The sequence below is a fragment of the Halyomorpha halys genome, unplaced genomic scaffold (assembly GCF_000696795.3).
Source record: "Halyomorpha halys isolate HHAL.00 unplaced genomic scaffold, Hhal_1.1 Scaffold111.1, whole genome shotgun sequence".
Taxonomy (NCBI): Eukaryota; Metazoa; Arthropoda; class Insecta; order Hemiptera; family Pentatomidae; genus Halyomorpha; species Halyomorpha halys.
In genome coordinates this window covers 1,520,236-1,544,746 of record NW_027109684.1, presented here as the reverse complement: position 1 = coordinate 1,544,746, position 24,511 = coordinate 1,520,236, and the positions used below count along the sequence as shown (strand labels likewise).

Below are 24,511 nucleotides of genomic sequence, written 5' to 3'. Positions count from 1 at the left end.
TGCCAAACTACAGCAAAATCGCAATTGCGCAATTGTATAGATGAGTTATTTGGATTGGCTGGAACAAGTTGGCCTGAATTTGTTGCCGACTCGAGTGTCGCTTGTGCTGCGTCCACACCACCAAAATATAAAAATTTGTGATCATCCAGTTTTAATGAATTGAAGAATTTCCCCTAACTTCGGATTTAAAAATTAAATCTAGTTTAAGATTTAAGATTTTAAAATTCTATCGGTTTAGTATAAATAAATTGTTTATTATATTATTCATTAACTTTATTGGTTTATTTTTAATTTAACATAGCGCCAATATAAACTTGTAAAAAGGTTTATTAGAGATTATTAGAAATTAATAAGTTTCTAATAAAAATTTAAGAACAAAGGTTGAATTTATAGGTTATATAGTACCATTTCTATGAATTTTTATCATCCACCACCTACTAAGCAGATATTTACGTTTCCTTTCAGTTTGCCTACCTTTATTGTGTTCATTTTTATAATGTTAATCGAACGCAATAGGCGACAAAAATCAAGAGGACACAAGTGTGTGGATACCAACATTTGTTGCTTCCTTTGTTTACCAAGTATTTATCTCGGGTTTGCAGTAAGTGGCAAACATGTAAATCCAGCATAAAATTACTTTGACAACAAAAACAAAATCAATGAATTCTTATTTACTACGAATTATATGTATATTGTAAATTCAGTTTGTGTATGCATATTTTTTAATAAATTCAACAAGTGGTAATAATGAATTTCGTATAGCAAGATAGTACAATGTAAATTTAAACATACAGCAAAAGGATTATTTACTAAGGAGTAGGAAAAAAAAATAGTAAATCAGGTTTTCAAAAATGAAATAAAAAATGTTTATGACGGGGTTTAGGTTTGGAATTTAGCCTTAAGGTTTTGAAACAAATAAATCCCTGAACTATGCGTATTTTTGGTTTTTTGAAAACCTTCAAATTTGGATTTAACCGCTTGTACATTTGCATGCATCATTTCCGTAATGAATTGAGATTTTGTGTTTAATGACCAATGCAATGTGAAGAGCATTTGGCGTAACCTAGCGGTGTGAAGGGGACCTAGTAGTTTCAGAATATTGCCGCTAGGTAGCAGGGTGGCCAAAGATTTGTGCCTTAACAAATATTGATGTCCTCCAATGTGTGATTCCTTCAGGAGATTTTGGACACAATAAATTATATTTTTCTTACTAATGTTCATTGCAGTGTAAAAAAGGTTTTGTTGGGGGTTTAGATCAGTGCTTCTAGAAATACTGAATAATATATAAAATTCATAGAAACGGCATCGAACCAAAATAAAGCATTCAACTATGGGCTAACTAATTTATTTTTTATAATTTTACTGGTAGTTATAAAATAATCACGAAAAAAAAATGTTTTTTTTTTATGATCATAAAATATTTTACCTATCTTAATTTGAAGTAAGGTATTTTAATTGAGTCACCATTATAATTATTTTATAACTACTAGTCAAATTATAAAAAATAAATTAGTTAGCCCTTAGTTAAAAGCTTTAATTAGGTTCGATGCCGTTTCTAAGAATTTTATATATTATTCAGTACTTCTAGAAGCACTGATCTAATAAAAAAAAAATTTAGGAACAGTGCCATCTTTGTGCTGGATCTACAGGTTTGGCAATTAACGAAGGAAGCAAGATAGGTCGGTATCCACATATTTGTGTGTTGTATTGATTTTTGTCGGCTATAACATTCGATTTTCATTATAAAAAGGAATAAAATAAAGATAGGCTAAATGAAAGGAAATGTAAATGTCAGCAAAGTAGGTTATAGATATCAAAATTCATAGAAATAGTACTATATAACCTACAAATTCAACCATTGTTCAAGAATTTTAATTATAAACTTTTATTTAATTATTCAGACATATATATCTTCATGTTTGATATGTTAAATCAAAAATAAACTGCTAAAGTTAATTGACAAGGTTTAAAACAAATTATTCTCACCGAATCGATAGAATTTTAAAATATACAATCTCAAAATGGAGTTAGTAATTGAATCTGAAGATTGGGGAAATTCTGAAATTAATTAAAACACAGAGAGCACAAATATTTATCTGTTGAAAGTTCTAAAACAATGCCAACTTGACAGGAACTTAGGGATGTAGCACTTCTGCCTTTGACTTGTGTCAAAACACCGACTCTTTTTTTTTTTTCTTTTTTTTTTCTGACCTCCAAATTTTATTTATTTAAAACTATTACAAATATATACTACTTAAGACTAAGAATTATATATACAAATATTTACATTTTATCATCCGACACTCACTGAGTCGCCACAAATATAAACCAACCCATCTACACGCTTGCGCATGCGCAAATTTTCCCAACATTAGCAAAGGTGTCAAGGCACCTTTACACTGAGGGCCCTTATTATTGTTTATTTAAGTCAAAAAATTGAAGTGCGCCCCAGCACCTCACATATTTTCAAAGTGGAATTTCAAAAATTTTTTATTTTATTTATTTATATCGAGCCATCCCTTAGAATGGAGCGCAGCTCCAGTAAAAGGGCAAAAATCAACAAATTGTATATATATATACTGTGTTGTACATATGTTTATATTTTGTAATTATTTTATGAATAAAGGGGATGTGAAACAAAAAAAAATTGTTTATTTACATTATTAATTAGTTATTTTTGTTGTAGATATTAAAGAATCCAAAAATAATGTTTACTGTATTTACTTTTTTTTTTAATAAACAACTTTCTCTATTACATTAGAAACAATTATTTATTTGTATCAAAGTTTATATTTAATGTTCTTCTTGAAAGAAATTATTTTTTTATTAACTGTGCCTAGAAAAAAAGTAATTGAAAAATTGACCAAGTTAATTCAATTCTATATCCACTTCTTACTTTGTAGAACAGTAAATATATTTTGAGTTCCTTAATATTTACATTGAAATGAGTCTAAATTTAACAGAGAAAGAAGCACGAATTTCTTGAGAACGGTTAATTGGATTTTCATTATAGATATACCAAATTATTGGAAATAACATTTACTACAACTTCGATTCTCCTCACATTTGAAATTAAATGAACGGTTTTACATATGATTACATTAATACGCGAAATCCCTATTAACTTCAATATAATGTGGACTTCAAGGGGCGTGGCCTAATCCCCACCTCTTAGCGTCAATTTTGCTTAAAGCAGAGTATGGTTATAACACCACCTGACCTACAGAAAGAACGGTTTACCTAAGATATATCATTTGAATTTGTCATAAGGTGTGTGTAGTTTGTGAATACTAACCATGCCTAAAAAACAAACACTATAAGTTTAAATATAGTTAATCGTATAATAGTTGATCGTAAAGATTTAAATATAAGATGGTCAGGGTTGCGGTCAACTATAAGTTTAAGTTCTTAGAGTTAATGTGCGGCGTGATTGTGAGATTATGACAAGTGGAATGAACATTGCAAAAAAAAAGTTTAAAAATTATATTGACATAAAATTTAAAATAATAGAAATTAAAATTAATAGTACTTACCGATGGATGCCGTACATCGAGAAAACTATCGCCAAGCATGATGTGCCCAGTTCGATTCAAAAGAAAACAGCGATTCATGGATGAAGTAGTAGGGGTTGACGATCCTCTTACTGATGGAAATAAGAAACTTAATATAGGAATATATTTTAAAGTATCGGATTTGCAGTTGCAGCTTGAAAACTGATTTCCTCATCATGGCTTGGATATGGTCCAACTAATGGCTTCTTTCTCATGGAAAAATTATTGAGAAAGGACAAGAATTGAAGTCTAATAGTATTCAAGGTATGTGTACTTTTTTTGACTTTATAAAGCTCACTAGTTATTTCAGTCTAAATACTAAAGAAATTAAATGTATATTCCTTGCTTAACAAATAAGCCATATTCACTAAACCCAACTAGATAATAATCAAGAATCTTCCATAAAAATAGAATCTAAATTATAAGAATGATATGACTATTTTACTCGTTGTTCTCTGTACAAATTGCGTCCCATTTTTTTAAAAACATTATTTTAAAACTTTAAATGTGCGTCCCCGTCTATTTATGAATTCGTATTTGTGTCAACGTTGCACTGTGGTGCAATATATTTAATCTTCTTTAAGAATCATTTAAAATATTAATTCTAATTCTAAAAAATAAATGTATGCTCTACATCATAAATTATAATTTATTTATTTACAATGATCTAACATTTAACCTCTAATAATATAACAATTGTTGCAAAAACCTGGACCAACTCCAACTCTACGGCAATATAATTAATTAACCTGACTTTTAACAATTTATATTTAGACGCCAAATTACTCTTTACTTAATGATTAATCACATGACATTCCTGAAAAGTATATATACATTCACGGTTAAAAGTTCAGGACCACCCAGTTCTGCTATGTAAAATCTATCTTATATAATCTTTCATATTTTTAATATAATATATATTTGTTCGTTTTATATAATAATAATATATATATATTATTATTATTATTATTATTATTAAGGCCCATTATCGCATTAATATTAACAATAAATTTACGTTAACCATATCATAATAATGATGGTATAAATATACATTCGTTCTATTTGAGCTATTATGGGTAAGATTAAGGAATATACGTTTGTAGGCATTTAAAAAATATAAAGAATCGCAGACCTTACTCTCCAAAGATTACAAACAAAATAAAATTTACAAATGTCCATTACACATTTAACCGTCAATAAATATAATTTACTTTAAATGATCTTTTATTAGGTTTCCTTGTGTTATTTTAGTTATTATTTTAATATTTGTTATATAGGGGAATTTGTTGATCAAATGAAATAGGGGTTGTGAAATGGAAGGGAAAGAAAAAGAAAAGGAATAAATCGAAAAACTTGTAGTTAATTTGTAGACTGGTATTAATTGTAAAAGAAAAGTAAAAGAAAACTGCGGAAGAAAAAAAAAAATGTTATCTATGTATTATATTAGATCATGTAAAAATATGTAACTTGTATTTGTGCAGTCACGGATTGATCAGTATGGTCTGTAATGTAGCAACCCGATGTATTTGGGCAGCATGAATGAATAAAGTATTTCTTACTCTCTCTCTAGTTTTAAAGTTATGGAGCTCCAAATGAAAAAAAAATTTTAATGTTTTTAAACAGTCGTCATTTTTTATTTCCCCAACCTATACTTCGCAGACTCAACAATTTTGACTAGTAAATATACATAGGTTTCATTGAATTAATAAAAAATAACTAACTTTTTTTCTCCTCTAGGGCTCATGTACTAACAGAGATTGGAGGTGAACACAGCGTATTAACATCAAGTGAAATTCAAATATTACTCGATAAGGAGGCCCTAAAATTCGTTTAGAAATAAAAAAACTCAAGGAAAACAATTAGATTGATTGGAATTCGAAGATATGGAGGAATATTTTATTTTCTGACAATTAAGCACCTAGATGTTCAACTTTATATTCAATTTAGTTGTAAGAATATAAGAAATATACAATTATAGTACTTCGTAAGGTATTTATTTATTTAAGAAACAAGTATTTGATGTAGTAATCAGAATTCAGTTTTATATTTTAATTTTGTTTCATTGTTCTGATGTTAAACATTTTTTTATCTTATTTAAGACCTAAAAACCAGTTATTTCACCCCAATTTTTGATTACTTTAATGTAAACTATGTATAATTACAAATAAAAATTTATGAGTCTGCCAAGTATAGAAGGAGAATAAAAAATGTTTATTAAAAACATCTTAAAACTTTCAAAAAAAATTATTTTTTTATTCGGAGCTCTATATCTTTAAAACTAACAGCAACACTAGAAATCCAAAGAGAACATCACATAAAGTAGAGCAAATTTGCTAAAATATAAGACCTAATAGAGCTATTTACGTTCAATAGTATTCGAGACATAGCTTTTTTAAAAGCAACCTTTCGTAAAAAATGTACTGAAATATCAGTAGTAAGTGAATTTATTTTGAGAATTCTACATCTCAAAAACCATTCAACGTACAGATATCTATTAGCACTCAAATTAAAGCTAGTTTTAATGAACTATAAAGTAGTTTATAACGTTTATGCTTGTGGGAGAAGTAGTGTTTATGATATTTGACAAATAAATTCGCATTATGTTAATTGCTAGTTATTTGGATAAAATGTTCGATTTTTGAAAAAATACATCTCTGGAACCATAAGTCTTGCATATGTCTGCCAGCACTCAAAATGAAGGTAATTTAAGTTACTATAAAGTACTTCATGACACGTACTTTACAGGGGTTTTTATATATATAGGTTTTTATATAGGGGTTTTTATATAGGTTTGATATTCGCATATGAATATAAATTTCTTTACATCTCTATATCTATAAAACTACCAACAACACTAGAATAACTAATAGAACATTATTTAAAGAAGAGTTAATTTGCTAAAATATTAAACCTAATAGAGCTATTTACGTTCAATAGTTCTCGAGATATATCTACCCTCTGAAAGATTAGTAGTTAATGAATTTATTTTGAAATATCTATATCTCAAAAATTATTCGAGGTACAATTGTCTATTTACACTCATATTAAAGCTAGATTAATGTATTATTAAGTAATTCCTGACGTTTATCTTCGTAAGAGTAGTAGCTTTCATGATATTTGCTAAAATAAATTGATTCATATTTATTTGGACAATAGGTTTGATCAATGAAAAAATATTTCTCAGGAACTATTCGACGTACTAAAGTCTGCCAGCACAGTTAATTAAAGCAAGTTAAATTTATTTATTTAGTTTCTATTCGTAGGGATAGTAGTTTTTATATTTGCACATTGAATTTTTTTCGGAACCACTACAGATCAATTTATTTTAGCAAATATCATGAAAAGTACTACTCCTACGAAGATAAACCCCATTACGTACTTTATAGAATATTAAAATATCTTTACTTTGAGTGCTTATATACCATTGTACGTCTAATGGTTCTAGAGATATAGATTTTCGTATAGCAAAAATTGTATTAAATATTTTATGTCTTATTTTTAGACCTGTACCTCAAGTGAGGATAGAGATATCTTCAGGCTGAACTACCTTGCGAGGTTTTCACCAATTCTTCTGGTAATTCCGTTAGAGGATGGTTAGTTCAAAACTAATAGAATCATTTGTGAGTCTTTTGAAGTAATAGCTGTTAATTTTGGAATCACTATTACAGTGCCACTGTTTGATATTTGATAAGAATGGTAGAGATGTTATATCGCTCATTCTAGTCGTATACATATTTTTTGACTTCATATCAATAATTATACTGAAAATTTTCGATATTTGGATTAATCACAGTATTTCTATAACTATCGAGTTTTGAAACAATAGAATCGATATTCTTTTGAATATTTTTAGAAAATCAGTCATACTGTTTCAAATTTCAAAGTATCTTATTTTAACCCAATGGGCTCATTAACGTATCCTTATATAACTAACTCCTTTATCACTTTTCCATCTACTAATTTGCCTGGGCCTATTGAGACTAGAGATCTTGGTCCATTAAGATTGAAATGTAAACAGATTAGTTGGCAGAGGATCTGGGAGAAGTAGGGGTCAGTCTCAGAACTGCATCGCAACCGATGGGGCGCCGGCAGAGGAAGGTAGTCTAATAGTATTTTCACTATAAATTAATATTATAACAGTTAATTATTAATCAAATTATTATAATTATTAAACAACAAAATTCGAAACGAAAATACCAAATCACAAATATAAAACTAGACCAACAGGAAATAACCTCCAAAATTGAAACTATCTCGGTTATTGGAATTCAAAAAATAAAAGTTTCTCTTGATTGTAAAATATACATTTTCTTGTTACTGATATGGTAGAATTCGTAGTAAGATATATTTTGATAGCTTTAATTCTAGGTGACCTTTTATTGTTCAATGTATTCATATTTTATTTATTATTTTTAATGTTATTCTATATGTTTTCTTCATTATTTTTATTTTTTCTCGGTTCGATTGTCTTTTCTCTGTATATATTCACATTTGTTGCGTGATGAACCATTTTGACTATTTATTTTTTTAACTGATAAATTCATTTGACTCGAAATGTGTTCTAATAAAAAAAAAAAAAAGTGACTAATCTATAAATAATTTCATTTTGATTGACAAAAGTTGGAATTTTTATTATTTAACATTCAAAGATTATTCAAATCAACTTATAAAAGTACAGAAAAAAAATCATTATATTTGGAATACTCTGAATTTGTAGTATTTAGGTCATTGTTAACAAACGGATGGCTTTACTTTAATCGGAAAGTTTAAAAAATATGAGATGCTCGGGGTGGGATCAGTAACGATACACAAATAAGTAAAACTCATTTATTTGTGCCGACGTTTTGACCTGAATTTCAGGCCTTCTTCAGGGCTGAAAAACAAAACGAGATAAAAATCTTAATTTAGGGAAAAATAAAAATAAAACAATAGCTAACAAACTTGGAACTATACATAAAAAAAATTAAGTAGATAGTAGATGATACTAATAGAAAATACAATATAATTTTCTAGAGGTAAGTATATTAATTTTAATCACTCTTTATTTATATGTCTGATTTTTAATAATTTTTTTTATCATTTGTTTTGTATAATTTTTACCTCTACCATATTATATTTTATCATCTATTAGTATCACCAATTATCTAGCTAATTTATTGTTATGGATATTTCCAAGTCTGTTTGTTATTATTTTATTTTTATTTTTCTCTGAATTAAGGTTATCTCGTTTTGTTTTTCGAATCTGATGAAGGCATAAAATTCAGGTGGAAACGTCAGTACAAATAAGCTTTACTTATTTTTATATCCTTATTGACCACACCTCTCACCATCTTCTCTTCATATCGAATCTACATTCAATTATAAACACCACAAATTAAGTTAAAAAGTAATAAAATGAAAAACAAGATGGCCTAAATGAGTAAGTAAGCCTTATAATATTGTTAGTAATTAATTAGACATTAAGTATATCGCTGCTTTACGTGAAATTTTTAATTTTGTATTTGACGTATTCCATATATTGCATCGTAGACTAGGGTTACTTTGCAACAACCCTACTAGTTTCGTGACAGTTTGTAAGACGACCTTAGTAAAGAAAGTATTCTCAGTCTATTGTACTACTTTTGGAATACGTCCAATTCAAATTTAAATATTTCTTTTGTCAGGTGTGCCACTGTCCATGCTAATCAGTGATATATTTTTTTTAGGTAAAGACTAGTACTGAACCAAAGCATTTTATATTTATTTTTTTTTTTTTTATTCTGCCTCTAGTCCTGTAGTAGTGTATCGTTTTGCCTTGTGCCTATACGTCCGAACAATATAGCCCGAAACCTCAAATATCTTCTTATTAAAGGGACTTTTGGAGGGGCGGCGTTATAAAACTTATATTTTAACACTAAAATTCCTTTATTAAATATTTGTATTATTTATCTTTCCAAAATCTCCTAATGACATTCAACTGTCGACTGTTGCGCTTTCTCAAGAGATAAAAAAAAAAGGTTCAGGACCTTACCAAGCAGAGATCCTTGACAGTGAAGATGGATCCTTCTAAGTTATCATTATTTTACCTTGAAATTAATAGGGTGTTCGGCTATTGTATAAAAACTCCGCCTTTTTGGTTTCATTTATTTGACTCTAGCATCTTCTGTCTGACATGAGCACCTCCACATAACGTAATAGTGCAAGAAAGGTTCAGCAATTCATCCAGAGATGTCTTTATACAACAATCTTAGGTACAGCTAACAATACACAGGATGAGTAATTGTTTCCTTATACAATATTTAATTGTATTGTGTCAATAGCTTTTTTATTTTCAATACTTCGAGAGTTTTCAAGCTTTATTTATATTTATATTACTTTGTTCGTTAAACTTGATTTGTTATTTTGAATGTTTGGAGCGACCCAACTAATGCATCACAAACACTACAGACAGACATAACATCTATTGAAGAATGGTGTAAAACAGGAGAATCAAAATAAATCCTGACAAATCCCATCAGATCACCTTTACTCTCCGTCGTAAACCTCTGCCCCCATGTCCTACAGTATCCTTTCTAAATACACCACTAATGCCTGTTGAACAGATTCGATACTTAGGACTCTACTTACTTGGAATCCACTCACAAGACTGAAACGACAAGAAACTGCTCGTAGATTCCGATTGCTACAACACTTACTTGACAAACGCTCTAAACTTCCCATTCACTACAAAAAATTAGTATACACTACAATAATCAGACCAATTTGGACATATGGAATTGAGCTCTGGGACTCCACCAACCATCAAATTCATCCCGCATCCAATCGTTACAATCCAAAATCCTATGTAAAATCCTTGATGCTCCTCATTACGTCACAAATAAACTCATTCACAAAGACCTTAACATCCCATCCGTTGCAGATTTGACCCAAAACAGATATGCGTCTTTTCATTCCTAACTCCTTAACCATCCTAACCCATTAATTCTTAATCTTTCATCCTTAACAATCCCTAATAATCCTCATAGGTGTCTGAAAAGAAGATGGCTACGCGACCTTCTAATTTAAATTAATGTTTGAAGTAACACCAATGGGTGGTTCCTTCTCAAGGTTTTCAAGTGTATATGAAACATACAACATATTTATTTATTGTATTATTTTGTACAGTTGTAAATTACATAAAATAAATAAAATAAAAAAAGGATAGCTAGAATCTTTTTATCACGCCTGTCACTCTGAGGAAAGGATATAAATATATTAATTATAATATATTTATTTTTAAAAAGGAAAACAATATCTCAAAAACTGAATTAAGAAAACTTTTTAATTTTACAGAACGGAGTTACCTCCACATTGCAGTATTTTCCTTATATAACATTGTTATTGGCTCACTTAGCACACAGCATTCGACTTATGCTAGCTATACTCTCTCAAAAGATAAACGAATTCTCAACGGATCCTTTTGAACTGAGGACTTCTTTCGCAAAATTGCAATGAAGAAGATGGATTTTATCAGTTTTTCTTATAACCATTATAACGTGGTCCACCATTTTCCCCGCAAGTGCATTATTTCGAAGGGGGTAGCACGACAAGGGATAACTATATAAAAATTGAAGGGAATGATAATAAAAATGTTAACTACATTTTAGTTTGTTGTATTTAATAAATCAAATGCGGAATGTAAATCTATGTATAACAGGGAATTGTCAAATCTCTGTCCACAAAAAACTTTTGAATTACTGGACCGATTTACTTAATGTTTTTTTCAAAATGTCCCCTGCCGCTTTAAACATAACAAAATCTCCGAATTCACAGGTAGAAAAAAGTTATGTAACAAAATTAAAAGTTTTTGGTTCGTAGCTTAGAAAGTATACCTGTTTTTCATGATTATTATACACGAGTCGATTCGTCTCTTTCCGAATAATAATAAAAAAATATCACTGATTCCATTAAGCTATATTATATTGACAAAATATTATTTTAAAAAAATATTGTGGCTTTATATAAAGTAGGTCAACAATTTTTTTTTTAGAAAAAATCATTTCATATTTGTATTTAGTGTCGTCTCAAATTACCAAATTCCATTTTTCAAAGATATTAAAAATTAGTAATTTTTCAACTCGATTATTTCGAGGATTTTGTTTTTATTCCAGTGACTATTATTCATATATTCCTTCATAACTCCACTTCATCTTATCCAATCCCTACGTTAATATTACCGATGGAAAGCTGAATGTTTCCTCTTTTAACTTAGAATAACGAAATTCATACTTAATGATCTTATAAGAAATAGTTTCAAATAAAGAAAAACTTTTCAAAAGTTTTAATCTCCGGTTTTAATTGGTTTAATTAGAACCGGTTTTAGCCCTTCATTGCAGTTTATAGAGCCCTAAACCACTGCTAGGTTTGGTGTAGATTGGTAGAGTAGCGTTGAAGTTATTTCTATTTTTTTAAGAAATCAAAGGGTGAAAATTTTGGGCTAAAAAATTGTACTTTCTGTTTTGTTTTTTTCAAAATTCGTATTAAAGGGTTTTTTGAGGTGTAAAAAACGAATACCTACTTTGTTTCACTCCTACAAAATATGTTATCACACTTTGATAGGTCAGTCGGTTGTTGTTCCTTATCGCATATATTTGTTTAATTTATGTTCCCAAATAATAATAATAAATTATGCATAAAAATTAAATTTTAACTGAATAGAATAATTTATAACAAAATATCAATTATGTTCATTAACTCCATATACATCCTTAAATATAGCATTAGGGAAGTATTGCCGGATCAGCTAGTACAAATAAACTTTATTGCAGATGGTCAGTAGATTTTCGGAGAAACTAAACACAGATGTTTATATAAATATCTTTCTTATGACAACGTGATTATTTTCCCAGAGACGAAACTTAAGACATCCGCTTGTAGAAGTGGTCACTATAAATCCTGCAGGACCCAGCGAGCAACTGAGCTCTCCATCAGCGGGTGACATTTAGATGAGGACTGATTTAGATCCTTTGGCTCTCACCCGCTAAATTAATCCACATCTATTACTGTATTTTATCTGGCCACGCAGTCCAGTAGCGGGGTGTCCATGTCGAGTGCTCTGGGTTTCGTGTCCGGTTACAACAATCTGAACCGAAAGTGAAGTGGCTGATCGAAACAGAAACGTGTTATCTTCTAATCATCTCCTACAAGCGCACTTTAAATAAATAGAAAATTCCCTTATTTCTATGTTCTAAGGATGAAACAGCTTAAACTCAAATAACATTAGTAATATATATGAAGATTGGCAGGGTTGCGGTCAAAAGAAAAACAAAAATAGTTTACAACTATTTATTTTCCGACGTTTCGCCCCACTTTGCAGGGTTTCATCAGGGTTAAAAAGATACAAAATGATACAATGATAAGAATAAAAATACAAAGATAAGATACAATGATAAGAATAAAAATACAAAGATAAGATACAATGATAAGAATAAAAACAAGTAGTTGTTGCTACAACTTAGTTAAAAACGTTAGCCATTGTTACTTGTTTTTATTCTTATCATTGTATTTTATCTTTGTATTTTTATTCTTATCATTGTATCATTTTGTACCAATTTAGCACTGATGAAGCCCTGCAAAGTGGGGCGCAACGTCGGAAAATAATTGTAAACTATTTTTGTTTCTCTTTTGACCGCAACCCTGACCATCTTATATATCAATTTTACTGTCAACTGTATATACATATATAACATTAATAATAGTACAAGAACCGGGAAGAAAAAAAAGCAGTTATTTCACCCCAATTTTTGATTACTTTAATGAAAACTATGTATAATTACTAGTCAAAATTAATGAGTCTGCCAAGTATAGGTGGGGGAATAAAAAATGGCGGCTATTTCAAAAAGTTTAAAAAAAAAACCAGAGCGAACATCACATAAAGTAGAGTAAATTTGCTAAAATATAACACCTAATAGAGCTACTTACGTTCAGTCGTATTCGAGACATAGCTTTTTAAAAAAGCAACATTTCCTAAAAAATGTACTGAAAGATCAGTAGTAAGTGAATTTATTTTGAGAAATCTACATCTCAAAAATCATTCGACGTACAGATCTCTATTAACACTCAAATTAAAGCTAGTTTAATAGACTATAAAGCAGTTTATAACGTTTATCTTTGTAGGAGAAGTAGTGTTTATGATATTTGGCAAAATAAATTCGCATTATGTTAATTGCTAGTTATTCGGATAAAATGTTTGATTTTTGAAAAAATTATCTCTAGTACCATAAGACGTACATATGTCTGCTAGCACTCAAAATGGAGGTATTTTAAGTTACTATAAAGAAGTTTATGACACGTGTCTTTGCGTCTTGTCGTGGGGTAGTAGTGTTTATGATATACGCATATGAATATAAATTTTGCCCATGAAAATTTGTCCGAACAACTTTAAATCAATATATTTTAGCAAATATCATGAAAACTACTACTCCTACAAAGATAAACGTCATAAACTACTTTATAGTTCATTAGGACTCATATTTAAGAAAATTTACTCTACTTTAAATGAAGTTCTCTTATGCTTTCCAATGTTTTAGTATTTTTTAAAATATAGAGTTCCGAATAAAAACTTTATTTTGTTATATTAAAAATTAAGTTTTTGATGTATCCGCCACTTTTTATTTCTCCCTACCTATACTTGCAGACTCATCAATTTTGACTAGTAATTATACATAGTTTTCATTAAAGTAATAAAAGGATTTCAACCTAAATAAACAACTAACCTGTTAAAATCATGAAACTGGAAGTCAGTTTCGTATTGACTTAAGTTGGGAAGTTCTTAAGAATTTGTTATGACTGATTTACCTTTTTTTTTTTGTAGAGCTTAACATAAATCTGAAGTTTTCCAACTATTTCAGGGTGTTTACCAACATCTTTACATGTGATTTCTTGACTTTTCCAACTTTATGAGAGGACGGGGTGGTATTTCATGAAATTTGTCATCTCTATAACAATTTACCTCTTTAAATACTATGAGTATAATAATATCTTTAATGTAATCTTTTTAAATCTCAAATTTACCAAATTTTAGGCTCTTCAACTTGTTGAGGAAATTACAGGGTGACACTATCTCTACATGACGAATTCCCTGCTTATAATGATAAAACAATCCTGAAATTAAATACTTAAGGAGATCCTATTCTTTAGTATTTCTAAAGATGCCTCTACTCGAAAAATCATATAAATCAGCTTTTAAATCCACCAATTCTATTAATATGTTTTTTCAGAAGTGACTAGGAACACAAGGAGGGCTACGGTTGAACAGACTGAATTGTTTGAAAACAGACAGCTAGGGGCTCTATATCAAACCCAGTTCCAGGCATCTCTGAACGGATGCCAGCAAAAAAATCCCTTTCATAACAAACTACCCCGGTTTTCTTTTCCATTTTTAAATCGTAATGTTTTCACTTCGTTTGGGCCAACCTTGAAGCGCTCTATTCAGAAATAATTATTTTATTATATTTGACATACACTAAACTAAGCTTAGGGTTTAATTATAATCTGTTTAATCATAGACGGTCGCACAAGCTGGTATATATCATAACCAAAAAATATAAACTTTAATTCTTTAAAAAATTACCTCTCTTCTCATAGTTTTATAAGATTTTTTTTTTTATATAATTTTATTCACAGATAATTCTTTGGAATGATGTCTCTTGAAGGAAGCATTATTTTTTTTAGAAATTGTGTAATCAAATTCCCCAAGTATACAGTCCTTACAATCCAAAATCCTCGATGCTCCTTACTTAGTCACAAATAAAATCATTGATAATGATCTCAACGTTGCCGATTTGACCAGAATCAGATATCAATCTTTGATTGATGACAAAGTACAATCAAAATTAAAACCGAACCAGTGTAAACATAGTATATTTTTTCTGATACTGTTATTTTAATAGTAAAAGATAAATAAATACCTTGGTATTACCGCCTCTACTAGTTTTCTGTTTAATCTTTCTCATTTTCTTCTAAAACAATAAAACATAAACTTCAGAAATATTTCAGGAGAACATTTTCACGCTATTGTCGATAAATCAAAGATAAAGATAAACGAAAACATTTTGAAACACAAGTATTCATAACAGAAAAGGGGAAAAGTATTAACCAAACATTATTTTTTATGGAAAAAAGTATACCCGTAAACTTACTCGACTTTAAATATTTTTTATTATATTACATTAATAAATATCCATTGCTTAAAATAAATATAGCTGTTTTTCGTTCATCAAATGATTTCAAATTCAGAATTCATTCAAATTAATTCACGTACACAGCAAGCACTTAACACCTATTCTGAAAAACATACAGCAAGTACCAACTATTCGCCAAAAAAATATTTCAAAGAAAAGAAATTGTATCTCTTTCTTTTTATTTATTAAATGTATTATTTCGAATAATAGTTGTTGAAATAAAATGCGGGTATTTCTGCAAAATATAAGAAAACTAACGATAATAGTATCAGGAGCTGCTATAAAAATTTGGTGGGAGAAAGAGGGGGGGAAGGCGAAATCTTAAATTTTCCATTCATATTAAAACATTTTGATAATCCCAACTACATTATGAAATCTTTTTTAATAATAATGTGGGTTAAATATATCATCCAAAAAAGATTTTTTGATTAATAGGTGGGGATTTCAATGAGATGAAAAATACTGAAACAATTGATAAACTCAAATCATTTTTGGAAGATACATTTCACCTAAATAATTATGAAATATGCTGAAGATTTTCCATATTAAGAATGAAATATTTTAATTGTTTCATGTCTTTTGAATATTAACTTCAATTTAGGTACCTGTTCCCAGGGCTGTCTTTAAGCAAGTAACCCCAGGCACTGTTAAGATTTGAAGGTGCTCCACATCAAACAATTCAATTTTGAAAAATAACTAACTTAAATTTGTCAAAACATTTATAGGTCAATCACCAGAAGTACTAGCCCCTTGGGGTAAAGATGACTTCCTGTTGCAAATGTTATGTCCTTAAAATCCCTATTTCTTAACTTCATGGGCATTGGTATTGTCATCAAATTTTAGTAACTCTTTGAATGTTTTGCCAAAATTTTCGCAGTTTGAAGTAGGAACTTAAATTACCCAACTTCTTTTATTTTCATTATGGTCAGAAGAATACAGAAAATAGATTTTCAAATTCTTAGGGGGAGATGTCACCTCCCCTATCCACATCCCTGGTAGAATATAACATATATTCAAGGTCAACAGATTAATCATTGTTGATTGGGCTATCAACCCATTCTCAACTCTAGATGAAGATTCTCAATTACCAATAAGATTTTTGAACCCTTCCATTAAAATAAAAATTATACATTAGAAAAATTGATAATAGAAGTACTGAAGTAGTATGTTGCCCAAATAAAAATTAAATTCTAGGTATATGGTTCCTACATTGATTACTCATATATCTATTGTCAATACAGTAGATTCACTCTAATCAAACACTCTGATGCCTCCAATAGCATATGTTTAGCATGTTACAGTGAGCTGAGGAGACACAACTCGACGGACAAAATTTTAAATCTAAAAGAAATTTTAGAAATAGAAGTAACACTTTTAAAACAAAACTAACAATAAATGATTATTTTAAAGCTTAAATTTCTTTTTTGACATTGATGTTTCAAGTTCTTTATATTCTACATATCACACTATATGAATAAATAAGCTGTATTTTTTTTATTAGGTTTCATTAAATTTCTAATATAGTATAATGCAGTATATATTTGTCCTACTGCAGTCCGGATATGCTCTAAAATCCTTCAGGTGTCTGATCCCATAACTTACAAACACATACATCCATCATCTCTTCAGCATCCAATGGTACCAGTGCTGCCTTAATCCAATAGGCTCTGAGATCTAGGTGGGTCCTTTATTTCTGTGACAGACCTCTTATGATAGTTCAACATATTTTTTTAAAATGTTAGTTACTTTTTAAATATTGAATAATATAATTATTGGAACTATAACCATTTATAGTATTTAATTTATTTTTGTTGAAAACATTAAGTTGTTCAGATAATAAATACTCAAATTCGAGTGGTCCCCATTTGGTCAAGGATGGCCACGAATGGTACAAGACTGTTCCAACAGAGAATCTGTCGAATTATTATGAAAAGGGAGTTATAATCATTTTTCAACTAGTATCAAGTCTGCCTGGTCTAAGGGAGATTAGAATTGAATGGAATTAAAATTAAGTCCATTTTATTTACAAAACAACTAATTCCTTATAATCCATTTATATCAAACTGTAACTTCAATTATTATATCAGACATGCTTTCTACAATATTTATATATTTGATGATCAATTAACAATAAATTTGAATTGTTTCTCACAATATTTAAATAATAGGCTTACCAGTTTTGAACATACTGTTATCAATTAATAAATTTATTTTGATGAATTCATGTTTCAGAGGAGGGGTAATCATGCCAGTCCTCCAGTCAATGAAGCAACCATTGAAGATGACGAGGAAAGTTCACAATTTTATCAAATAGAAATGTCAGATGTAATGGGAAGGTTAGATCAAATTTTCTCTTGAGTTATTATTTAGTCTTAATATCATTTTGGTGGAAGGGGTAGATCCAAGGAAGAACTGGCTGAGGTTTTGTGCCACAGAAAAATTAAATATTTATAAATAACAAAACATTGTTACATTAATCTCTAAAATCAACTACTCATTTTTGATCTCTTTTTAATTAAGTATTTTAACAAAACAATTAAATAAATTACAGATTATAAACAAAACATATTCGAAATTATAGCAGAGAAGTTGTACAATAAAAATAATTGTTTACCAAATGTTGAATTTCCCCATTGTTGGTGTCTCTAATTACGAAGTTCCTAAAGAAATGTTTTTAATAAATATACATACATATAAAATATTACAAACCAATAAAAACTTTAAAATGAAATAAATCAAGTCAATTAATACTTGAAGCCAAAAGCGGAGTTTGAGTACTAAAAAAAACAAAAAAAAAAACAAAGTATCCATCCTTTATCATTGATTTCATATTATTGAGTAATAATAATAAAAACAATTCATTAGTAAATCTAAAGTCTTATATTAAATCACAGAGGTCATATAAAACAAATCAGGAAATAGAATAAGTATATAAAATATACTCATTGAAGAAAAAAAAAAAAGATCACCTTAGTTTCATAGAAACTTAATTTTTTTTTCATTATTTATTCCAGAAGAATAGTGCCACTATTTCAACAAAAGTTTCAGTTCAACTTTGTCTTTTACATGAATAATTTAAACCACTAAAAAAAATTTTTAATGAAGAAGTTTCATTTTTTTGAATTATTGACATTTATCATTTATTGAAAATTAACACAATGAATGGATAAGGTTAAAAATTAATTTTTTCATTATTTAATTTATTTCTAATGTTTTACATTATTCTTTCAAAAAAAATCTTAATGCTTATCAAAATAGTGGTATATACCAGAACCTAAGAAACAGTAAAGAAAAAAAAAGGTATTAAGTAATCTCACTAAATAACGAACATGTTCAATTATTTTAGCACCTGAGTGTATAAAAAACAATATCTCAATCACTTTTTTATATATTTACATTTGTTTTTAGTTTAATAAAAATGTAAATGATTAATAGTGAAAATTTCCTTAATTCATCCAAAAAGTAATCTCATGAAATAAGTTTGAAAGTAATCTCATGAAATAACCACGATGTTCAATTATTTTTGCACATGAGTGTTTAAAAAATAATCTAATATATTTGTCAAAATAGTAGTATAAGGAAAGGTAAAGGAATAAAAAAAAAAAGATTATTAAGTAATCTCACGAAATAATCAAGATGATCAATTATTTTGGCACCTGAGTGAATAAAAACCAATATTTTAATCATCATCATCCGTGGCGATACAACTCTTCAACTCTTGTAGAGTCAAAGCCTCCTACAGCTTGGTCCTCCAGTCATCTTATTGGTTGCTACTGCTCGGCAATTGCGGATTTCCACGATGGACCTAGATCTTTTTATATTTTATAATATTTTAATCACTTTTTATATATTTATTTTGTTTGTTTATTTAATAAAAATGTAAATGACATGTGGGGAGAATTTCCAACACTTCAATTTTATGTGGTATCAATTATCAAATATGTTTTTACAAAAATCATATTTGATTTTTTTTTCTTAAAAATATCAGTAGTTTTGAAAAATTCTTTTCTTTATATTTTAATTAATTAATATCGGAAATTCTATCTTATCCAAATTAACTTTAAAAAGTTTTATATCGTATCTTGAAACTAATAAAATTTATTTGAATATGCTTCAAGCTTTATAATTCCAACTAACCACTCAATTTCCAATCATAGATATTTTAAATACATTCATGTCATTTCATTATCCTTACATATTTACAATTATTTTATAAAAATGGCTTCATATTTTTTAGATATTTGGTAGCAAAATCAGACATTCCAGCAGGAACTGTAATACTAGAAGAAAATCCACTAGTTGTTGGTCCAAGCCAAGGGACATCACCCATCTGTATAGCCTGTTATGAACCAATTCAACTTTCAACTTGTGCAAGGTAAGTTTTAAGTATAAATCATTAACACTAATTTCTATGAATTAGAGTTGTGAAATTTTTAATTTCTGCTTTAGGTGCAAATCGTGCAGCTGGCCACTATGTCGAAACAACTGCCAAGCAATAGGAAACAATTATGGCCACTTGCAACAGGAATGTGAGATTTTAAAATATTCCGAAGTCATACCATCAAGTGAAAATTCTCTATACAACGTTTTAACCCCTTTAAGGGTACTACTTTTAAAGTAATTCCAGATTGTTAGCTATTTAACCATAACAAGCAATAATACAAGGAAAAAAATATCATTGTCTATTTCAGAAACCAAAATGAAACAGAATGGAGCATTATTTCATCAATGGAAGCTCATCAGAAATTCCGCCAAACAACAGAAATGTGGAAAAGTGATGAAATAATAATTAATTATGTCAAGAATAACACTAAGCTTACTCAGCTGACAGAAGATGCTGTGCATTCAGTTTGTGGGTACATTCAGGTGAAAAGTTAATTTAAATAAATACATTTGATTTTATGGTATGAAATAACAAAATTTAGGGAGGAAATTAAGAAATAACCAAAATCAAAATAATTTTCTTTTATACATCTTCCCCTTATTCCAGTTACCCCTCTAGTAGAGGTTGGAAAAAAAAATATTGTATTTTTCATATATTGAAAATCAGTGCAAAATAGTGAGGTAATATAACACAAATTAGTAACAATTTTATTGTAAATAGAAATATTTATAAATTATAATTGGAGATGGTTTATAATGTCTTTAGTGATCTAAACCAATTAGTCTAAAATCATTTTATTGTAAAACAAAGTTCCGAGAAATGGTCTGCCAACCAGCAGAAGTAATAATTCCAAAACCAGAACTACTAATCACATAACATAATAAATTATTTCTTTCAGAGTAATTTCAGGGCAAATATTATTAAAACACTCCTAAAACATGGATTCATGTCAAGCAATGCATGGAATTAAAAGAAAAACCATTACAATGTTTCGTTAATAAACTCATTCATTTATTTTTAGTGATGTATAAAATAAAATAAAGATAAAAATAAGAAGTATGTATAATCTAACAAAATTTTCTTAACCAAATTATAATATTAAAGAACAAAACTCATAAATTAGGGAAAAATTTATTTTAGTGTTCAAACTTGATTAGTTTGCAAGATAAAGCCCCATACCTCATAATAATAGTTACAAATGTTGATTAAAATCAGCAGTTTGTATCAGCTCTATATTCTACTCAAACTTATTCCAAATGATTGCCTCAGCATTAATATTTCCTAATAAAATTAAATTCAAGGTTTTTATGTGAGTATTATATTTGCATTAAACATTAATTTTTATTCTACACATATAGTTTTGTTATTAACTTTTAAATGTTTCAAAATAGGTGAATGGCTTTGGTGTGGAAGGAAAAGATGTAACTGCGATATTTCCAAGTGCATTTTTACTTTCTCACGACTGCACTCCAAATACTACACATGTTATAGATAGCAAATTCCATTTGACAATAAGGACTACAATACCCATAAAAAAAGGCGACCCTTTGACAATCTCTTACTGCAATACATTACACGTAAGTTATTTTCTTTTATTTTAAAAATCTTAATAAATTATTTATTAATATCATATTTAAAATAGCATTCATTGTCATTCAAAATGTTTACAATCAGAACTGTAACATTGAATCAAATTCATAGGAGAAATTTGGATCCTTTATAGAGGGAGTAAGGTTTGGTACTGGGTCTGCTTAACTTTGAATTTCAATAAATTATTATTATTATTATTTTTCATATTAAATAAGTTTATTGTTTTATTTTTTGCCCTAAAACAAAATCGTCATTAGTTCCTGGTATATTATTAGATTAATGTAATTAGTATTTGTGAGATAACGATAGGTAAAAAGAATTAACATCTTATAGAAAATAAATAAATGAAATAAAATAGAAAAAATATAATAAATTAAATCAAATATAAAAAAAAAAAAGTAAGAAATATTTTAATGAACGGGATCATAACAGTATTGGTTTACCACATCATCAAATTTGTTAGAAAATACTAAGTTTGACAAGAAGACACATCACTACGTTGATTACACTGTAATCATTCCTTAAGGCAATCCAGATATTGCTTGGTATTCTATTTTTGGCTTATCTTTTTGCGGCTAAATGGACACTCTTCAGAAACAAGGACTATTGTTAAGCTGTTTTTAAAATGTTGGTAGCTTGGGGGCAATGTTTTAGATATCGGGGAAACATATGTTAATCTTAAATGATAAATTCTCAGTCAAGTTGGGATCACTTCTCTATGTTCATTGCGACTTGAGCTCTTTCAAGGCTTTATAACCTCAAACTAGCTTGGGTAGCTCTTGTCCACATTCCATTAATACGTTTCCCTATTAAGAACCCACAAGATCAGGGGGTGTTCTTCTGAGATTTACCACAACCAGGGAAAGTATGAGTTTCATTTTTGTTCATAGCTGACTTAGGCTTATCAAAAATTACCTCTAAAAAGATATTTTTACTTAAATTCCCACCGATATTGTGATAAAGCTAGTAAGAAAACTAAGATAGTTTTTAGAGAACATAGGAATGTTTAAAATATAAAAATAGCATTCAATATTATTCATTATAAAAATATAATTATATTATTGGAAGAAGATGGTTGACCATTAAAGTAGAATGTAGGAAGATAGCCAGGTGGCAGTCAATAAAAGTACAAAATAGTAAAAATAAAACTATTAATGTTAACCGTTTTGCTTCACTTTGCAGGGCTTAAAATAAAACATTTTAAATGTTGTTTAACACTAAATAGTATTTTTTACTATTTTGTATCTTTATTGACTACCACCCAGACTACAATATAATTATATTATATTACAGTGAAATATTTTTGAGATAACCTAATATTTAGATAATAGATAGGTAGGCAGTAGTAAATATTAAAGGACCTATTTTGATAAGATGAAGACTAACACTTATTTACTATTCACATGGTTTTTAGTAAATGGAATGCTATGAAAAAGAAGAAAATATTCTAGGAATTTAAATGATGCAGATATGTACTTTCATTTGTAAAAGAAAAATAAGAATAGAACTAGTAGTGGAAAAAATATTTTTCTCAAAATGTTTATTAAACAATTTCATGGGTATATGCAATATTAAATACCAACATTTTTTAGGGATCAATGTGGCGCAGAGAGCAGCTTTTGGGGTCAAAATTCTTCGATTGCACTTGCAAAAGGTGTTCTGATAAGACTGAGTTTAATACATTCATGAGTGCAATAAAATGCGAAAATTGTCAAAATGGATACTTGTTGCCAGCCAATCCTTTATATAATTGTTCAGACTGGAAATGCGATAAATGTTGCAACCAAAAACAAAAGGAAATCATTTATAACTTCATTAACAGGTAAATTAAATTTTTCATTAAACTAAATACAAGATATGTTACCGAGAAATAAATAATAAATAAGTATGGTTATTCCAACTTAAAAATATTAATAACAATGTAATTTTCTTTTTAAACCAGTCCTTTAAGGTTATAATTGACATTAATCAAAATAAGATAGAAAATTTCATATTCTTTGCTATCTAAAATATTAACAGTACTCTTTTGAGAGAAAAAACAATGATTCATTATTAGATCATTTAAACAATCAATACTACTTCATTGCTAAGGTTACATGAACAAAAAAAATAGAATATAATTAACAATTTTCAAGTAATAATTTTCGATAAGAACTAATTTTTAATGAATTCAATTCAAAAAATCACTTAAAAATTAAATCTGAATTGTTTTAGACTATTCGAAGAGGCTGAACAATTAACAAACGGTACAGTTTCTGATAACGAAAAGTTTCTTTTAACACAACAGAAATATTTACATCCCAATCATTTTGTTCTTCTATCTATTAAACTGAAATTAAGCCAACTGTATGGAAAATCTCATGATTGCATAATCCATAACATGACAGAAGACCAACTCAAGAGAAAAATAAATATATGTAAAGACATAATCAAAATTTTAGATGTCATTGAACCAGGGCTATCACGAATAAGAGGTAAGAAATTTCGAATATCATTCATAAAACAAATTCTTTTATAGAAATATACTCAGGAATAAAATATATTAATACAATTAATGTTTAGGAATAACACTGTATGAAATTCATGCACCAACCTTCATCTTAGGAATGAATCATTTTAAGAAAAGTAATGACAAACGGAAATTCAAACAAGTAATAAAAGAAGTTAAATGCCTACTTCATGAAAGCACTACTATACTCAATATAGAAGACCCAACATCCAAAGAGGGACAAGTGGGAAAGGCAGCAGCAGATGCACTTAAACAAATGGAGTCTTGATCCATTAAT

General features: G+C 28.5%; 2 protein-coding genes across 4 annotated transcripts in view; one reads left to right on the top strand and one right to left on the bottom strand.

Annotated features, from left to right (window-relative positions):
- LOC106677892 (SET domain-containing protein SmydA-8) overlaps positions 1 to 3,621 on the bottom strand; it is a 39,706-nt gene extending 36,085 nt beyond the window's left edge. Inside the window, exon 1 of the mRNA XM_014416084.3 lies at positions 3,534 to 3,621. Coding sequence (XP_014271570.1) covers positions 3,534 to 3,611 — 78 coding nt within the window. The 5' untranslated portion in view covers positions 3,612 to 3,621. The remainder of the gene's footprint in view (positions 1 to 3,533) is intronic.
- A 68-nt stretch (positions 3,622 to 3,689) lies between these two features.
- On the top strand, positions 3,690 to 24,502 carry LOC106677893 (SET domain-containing protein SmydA-8). 3 transcript variants are annotated; one of them, XM_014416089.2, is made up of 9 exons: positions 3,690 to 3,815; positions 17,984 to 18,087; positions 19,989 to 20,126; positions 20,201 to 20,368; positions 20,443 to 20,617; positions 21,527 to 21,712; positions 23,318 to 23,547; positions 23,940 to 24,199; positions 24,288 to 24,502. In XM_014416089.2, the coding sequence occupies exons 2-9, from the start codon at positions 18,068 to 18,070 to the stop codon at positions 24,500 to 24,502; spliced, it is 1,392 nt and encodes a 463-aa protein (XP_014271575.1). In that variant the 5' UTR covers positions 3,690 to 3,815; positions 17,984 to 18,067. The 3 variants fall into 3 exon arrangements, with proteins under 3 accessions (XP_014271575.1, XP_014271573.1, XP_014271574.1); XM_014416087.2 differs by lacking the exon at positions 3,690 to 3,815 and adding an exon at positions 7,561 to 7,649; XM_014416088.3 differs by lacking the exon at positions 3,690 to 3,815 and adding an exon at positions 14,145 to 17,429.
- The last annotated feature ends 9 nt before the right edge of the window (positions 24,503 to 24,511 follow it).